The sequence below is a fragment of the Nomascus leucogenys genome, chromosome 9 (assembly GCF_006542625.1).
Source record: "Nomascus leucogenys isolate Asia chromosome 9, Asia_NLE_v1, whole genome shotgun sequence".
NCBI lineage: Eukaryota > Metazoa > Chordata > Mammalia > Primates > Hylobatidae > Nomascus > Nomascus leucogenys.
The window spans coordinates 103,049,455-103,055,910 of NC_044389.1; the positions used below are offsets into that span (position 1 = coordinate 103,049,455).

The following is a 6,456-nucleotide window of genomic DNA, read 5'->3' on the forward strand; positions in this document are numbered from 1 at the left end:
ATTTAGAGACACTGAGATTGTGTTTATTCTTTACATTAATACCCTTCTTTTGAAAATTAAAATTAACCCTTGTTTACTGAAAGCCCTCAAGTAACTTGTTACAGACTTTATGTTTTTATAAAATGAGCTTATGCAATGTTCTTTATTTTTTTGTCTGTTTAGGGATGGATCTTTACATGTGACATGCACAGATCAAGAAACTGGAAAATGTGAAGCAATCTCTATTGAGGTAGCATCTTAGTGTTTTAGAGAAATCAAGAATTTTTAAAAACAAGAATATCAACATTTGGTTTTGTGTATAAGTGGTGTTTGTATTAAAATACTTTTTCAATGAACTGTATAAACTGTGTTTTATTAAACTACAATACATCAGTAAGTGTTGTAACCCTTCTTTGCTTTTGATGTACAGTAACCTCTTATTACTGGGAAATATAAGGAAGTTTTTTTTATCATGAAGCTATTTAGAATTAAACTGAGTTGGCTGAAAGAATTTTCTATAACATTTAATTTTAAAAAGTCTTCTATTGATTCTTGTTAGATAACCAAGAGAACAATTAAAAGTTGTTGACATTAATTGAAAAAAATTGCAGGACCATATAGAAAGTAAGATGCCTTTTTTTGTTTGCTTTTGTTTTTAGAGACAGGATTTTGCACTGTCACTGAGGCTCAAGTGCAGTGGTGGGATCATATCTCACAGCAGCCTCAAACTGCTGGGCTCAAGCAGTCTTCCTGCCTTAGCCTCCCATGTAGCCGGGACTACAGATGTGCACCATCACACCTGGCAATTTTTTTTTTTTTGAAGAGACAGGTCTTGCTATGTTGCCCAGGATGGTCTCAAACTGCTGGTCTCAAGCAATCCTCCCGCCTTAGCCCCCCAAAGTGCTGGGATTACAGGCATAAGCCACAGCCATTTTTTAAGTAAACTGATAAACTCAACAACTAGGAGAGGGACTTTTACTTTTTACAGTTTTGTTTAGTTTATTTCTTTTCCTCCAACAAACATGTTTTTCTTTTGAAATTAAAAGATCTCTTTAGGGCTGGGCACGGTGGCTTACACCTGTAATTCCAGCACTTTGGGAGGCAGAGATGGGTGGATCACTTGAGGCCAGGAGTTCGAGACCAGCCTGGCCAACGTGGTGAAACCCTATCTCTACTAAAAATACAAAAAATTAGTTGAGCATGGTGGTGTGCACCTGTAGTCCCAGCAACTCCGGAGGCTGAATCCCTTGAACCCAGGAGGCAGAGGTTGCCGTGAGCCGAGATCACGCCATTGCACTGCAGCCTGGGTGACAGAGTGAGACTCCATCTCAAAAAAAGAAAAAAAAATCTCTTTAGTTTGAAGAGAAGGCTAGCCACATTGTGTTTACCAGAGAATATTCACTAGAGCCCTGAGATCCTCAGTGGGTTCCAGTGAAAACTTATTCATGTTGGCTGCTATGGAGTTAGTTGGTAGTACCCTTCTAAAAGTTTTTAAAGATCCAGAAACCAAACTTAAATTTTTTCATCATTATTTTGCATCAAATTATTGACAGAACCATGAAGAGAATTCAGATACGATTTTAACTCCACAGTCTTTAAATACAGAAGCAGCTTTAAAGGTGTACTCTTTGTCCTAAGTTATTAGTTATTTCTTAGGATCTTTTTCCAAAGTCATAGAAAATTTGAAAAAAAAGTGATTTTGGTATAAGCAATTCAGTGGCTTCAAAACATAGGAAAACACCAACTGAACTAGTTCTACTGCTAGGTCTACATGCTTTCAGTTATGCTTTGAAAAACTGTTTTAGGATTTTATTTTGTCGTTATTGTTAGCTTTTAAAATAGATCTGTGGTGCCAAACTGTGGCCAGTGACTCAGATCTCTCTCACCCCTGTTTTAGTGGATAAAATTTTATTAGAACACAGTCACACTCTAATTGTATACGTGCTGGCTGTGGCGGTTTTCACATTACAGTGGCAGGGAGGAATAGTTGCACAAAGGCTATGTGGCCCACAAAGCTTAAAATATTTACTGTCTGGCCTTCTATATAAAAAATTTGACACCTAGAGGAGATTATTTAAACTTACAGAATAAAATAACTTCCTCTAAAGTTTTCTTCCATATTTATGTAATGCTTTACTTATTTGGCTCCTTTCCCCACTAGATTATTAAGCATTGTGAGAGCAGAGACTCTCAGTCTTAGTCACCATTTTGCCTCGGCCCCTACGACAGTACGTGAGCATAGTGGGTGTTCATAAGTGCTTATCAAATAAATGAATTACGTGGAAGAAAAAATAATGTCATCTTTGTATGCTACAGGACAATGGCCAGTGAGTAGTACATCTTTTGTATATTTTATGGTTTGTTTAGAAACATAAGGAAGGAAAGGAATAGCACTGCTGATTTTATTGGTCAGCTTTGCATGTTTGGTTGTTTTCCCCTACTTATCAAATTTGAAATTGTCATCAATAAGTCCTCTACTGCCTAATGAAATTCTTCCACATTTTTTCGTACCCTCAGGTGACAAGTTTTTTCCTTGTGAATTTTTGAAAGATTTGCTGACAAAATTTTCTAGTGTTTTTTTTTTATTTTTCAAGGTGAAAATAGCTTTAAATTTTTTGTTTATAAGAATGATACATAGTCAATATAAAATTCAGATTCCAAAGGAAAAAAATATAAAACATTCTTTATTCTACCACCCAGAATAGTAACTATAAAGATTTTTGGTGAGTACCTTGCTAATCTTTTCATGTACATCCCAGTTATCTTTGTTATGTCATATGTATGTCATAGGAAAGATAATTGGGATGTACATGAGATACATGAAATTTAAATATACTCATGAAATGTAAATATATTTCATGAAATTTAAATATGTATATATTTAAATGTGGGGAAAGTAGTCAAGTAAGTGAAGTATTACATAAATATGGAAGAAAAGTTTTAAAGAAGTCATTTTATTTTGGAAGTTTCAATAATCTACTTCAGGGGTCAAATTTTTTATATAAAAGGCCAGATAGTAAATATATACATATTTAAACTTAAACACTTTTACCACCAAAAGGTTATGTCAAATTATAGTTTTGCCTATTTACATCTGACATTGTCTGAAGAACAGAGCCAAATATAAAAATAGGAAGAAATACCTATGATGTGAAAGTCTCAGAACGTGTCTTAGTTTGGACTGCTATAATAAAGTACCATAGTCTGGGGGGTGGCTTGTAAACATCAGAAATGTATCATAGTTCTGGAGGCTGGAAGTCAGATCGGGTGCTGGACCAGGCTGGAAGCGTGGCCGGGTTCTGATGAGGGCTCCCTTTTGGGTTGCCAGCTATCCTTATAACCTCACACGGAGGATAGAGGGCAAGAGAGCTCTGAAGGGTCCCTCTTGTAAGGGTGTTAATCCCATGCATGCAGGCTCCACCTTCGTGATCTAATCACTTCCCAAAGGCCCACCTCCCAATACCATCACTTTGGGGGCGAGGATTTCAACACTGGAATTTTTCAGAGATGCAAACGTTCAGTCCTTAATAGGAGGCCACAAAATACTCATCACAAACTGGAAGCTTTTATATGTATAAGAATTCTTAAAAGTATCCGAGCATAAAAGTTCTATGGGAAAAATCACAATATCTAAAATGATAATGAGTGACCATGTAATATAATACTGTTATTTGCTTTAATTCATTATCTCATTTTAAAATTTTGATCTCATCACAATTCCATGAGTAGTTGTACTATGTAGAGAGTTATATGGCATTTGTTATTTCTGTTTTCCAGATAATAGATTCACAGCAGTTAAATAAATTATCCAAGGTCTCACAGTGAATAAATGGTGGATTTTGAACTAACATTCAGATGCTTATTTTGTAAACTTAATTTTTCTTGACTGCTTACTATTCTAAGCACATTACATGGATTATTTCATTTAAATTCACATTCTTAATCTAGTGTTCATTCTACGATTCTTTGCCTCTCAGAAGAGAACGTTTATTTCAGTAGAAGAGGAGACACTCCAGAAATCCCGTGGTCTTTGTGAAAAAAATGCTGGGAAAGGGTCATGATTCTCTACTTTTCCCTTGAGGACCCCGGTTTGTGTCTCTCAGTGACTTTTTATTTCTCTCTCCATTTATAGCCAGGATTTACCAACACCCTCAAACATTTTAGTCCCAGGACCCCTTTATAGTCTTAAAAATAACATGTTGAGAACCCATAGAGCTTTTGTTATATATACATAAAATGTAGTTATATAACTATATACATAGTTATCATATGGAAATTAAAACCAATTTTAAAAATTATTTCTAAGTAATAAAAAAAGTTAATATGAGTAACTTTTTATGAGAAATAATTTTTCTAAGACAAAAATTTAGTGGCAAGGGTGGTATTTGGGGTTTTATTTTTTGTTTTTTGTCTTGAGACAGGGTCTTGCTCTGTTGCCCAGGCTGGAATGTAGTGGTTTGATCATAGCTCACTACACCCTCAAACTCCTGGGCTCAAGCGATCCTCCCACCTCAGCTTCCTGAGTAGCTGGGACCACAGGCATGTGCCACCATGCCCAGCTAATTTTTTATTAGGGTTGCCCTGGCTGGTCTCAAGCAATTCCCCTGCCTCAGCCTCCCAAAGTGCCAAGATTATACGTGCGAGCCATTCTGCCTAGCCAAAAGCAGTATTTTGTGTTTTTTCAAAGCTCTTTAATGTCCGGCTTAATAGGAGATAGCCATGTTCTGGTACCTGCTCCTTCGTTCGATGTGTTGCAATATTCAAATTGTGTAACCTCTAGAAAATTCCACTGTGTACTCATGAGCGAAGGAAGGCAGAGAACATGTTGGTCTGAAAATAGTTTTGTGCTCATGAACCCTGTGAAGGGTCTTGGGGTCCCAATTACCATACTTTGAGAATTGCTGCTCTAGATAGTAAACACGGTGATGAATGTTGAACAGACAGGGCCTCATCTATGCGCTGGAATGGATGGGATTTAAGACACGAAACAAAGGAAACACTGGATTTACAAAATAGTGCGATACATTCATTATATAAGTAAGTTTTTACTGAAACTAATCAAGACCAAAGAACAAAAACCCGACAAGATAATTGCAAATTTTGATGAGTGCTTTTTAAGGATGCAAAGTAGGGCTAAACAATGAGGTAACATGCGAGGCCTCTGTCAATAGGTGGCGTTTAAGCTGAGAGACCCAAGTGATCTGAAGGTAGCCATGTGAGGAGGGGAAGGAGCCTGTCCTCTGAACCGGAAAGTAATTTACAGCTGCCTTCAGTGATTTGCTTTATTCGCTGCTCCTGTCGCTAGGAAGTCAGCTCCATGAGGATTGGGTCTTTTTTCTTTCTCATCCACTGCTATATTCCCAGCACCTATCAGTTGCCTGACACATAGGAGATGCACAGTAAAAGATTCCTGGGTGAGTGGGGCCGGGGAAAGGCCTGGAAAATAATGACTAAAGGGGAGAGTGGCACAAAGTGAGGTTAGAGACAGGATTCCCATCACTGGAGGCCCTGTAGGCCATCTGGAGGTTTGAGTTTTATTCTGAATGGTGGGAAGTTCAGAAATGTATTTTTCTGGATATGTTCAATTTGAGATGTTTGTGCAACACCTAAGGGCATATGTCCATTAGGCACTGTGGATATTCTAGCCTGGAATTCAGGCAGAGGCCAGGGCCGGAGACAAAAAGTGAGGCATCTTGTGTGTCAAGATGCTATTTAAATCCATGGGAATTGGGGCAGTCACATAGGGAGAGGGCGGAAAAGAAATGCAGTCCCAGGGCTACAGTCCCTTCCCTGAGGAACCCAGGTTGGACTGAGGAAAAGGAGCCAAAAAGGATTCAAGAGCGGCCAGTGAGTAGCGATGGCCGCTCCTTGGTGGGCTCTGAAAACATACAGGAGAGGCGATGAATATAGGGGCCGGTTAGGACGGGAGGCTGTATCCAAGTCTGAAGGCATAATCCTAGATAGACTAAGCCTTAAATGGCCTGGATGCTCTTCCAGGTGATAGGGCTGGACAGGGCCTTGTATTCCTTATCTCAAGGTAATGAGATAAGGAATAAAAAATTTACTAAGGACTCAAATCTTAGAAACATGTCTGAGAAATGCAGTTGCATTAAAACACACACGTACTGCAGAACAGTATTCGTATTATGATGCCATTTGTATCTAAATAAAGTCTGGGAGCGTGAGTGTGTGTGAGGAGGTGGTGTTTCCCATCGTAGAAAATGATTAAATATTTTAAAACGAGAAGTTAAAAAGAAAATCACTCCGAAAAGGCTGTTATTTCGTTATTTTCCTATACATATTTTTCTTCCATGGTTAAAACTATATTTCAGGGGGATTTGTTTTGGTTTTGCTCAATACTGAAACTTCATGAACACCTTTTTAAGATGGCTAGACAGTATTTCATAATGGAATCAAATAATTAACTATTCCTTTCATGGTCTGCGTTTATTTCCAGTATTTCAAATTTATACAAAC

The 6,456-nt window shown here is 37.7% G+C and overlaps 1 protein-coding gene across 3 annotated transcripts in view; it reads left to right on the forward strand.

Annotated features, from left to right (window-relative positions):
- HSPA14 (heat shock protein family A (Hsp70) member 14) overlaps nt 1-376 on the forward strand; it is a 33,907-nt gene extending 33,531 nt beyond the window's left edge. For all 3 annotated transcript variants that reach the window (XR_004031768.1, XM_003257645.2, XM_030819303.1), the window contains one exon: nt 163-376. Coding sequence is in view for 2 of the 3 variants with exons in the window: in XM_003257645.2 (XP_003257693.1) it covers nt 163-241 (79 nt within the window). In the remaining variant the exon portion in view is untranslated. The remainder of the gene's footprint in view (nt 1-162) is intronic.
- Nucleotides 377-6,456: the final 6,080 nt, after the last annotated feature.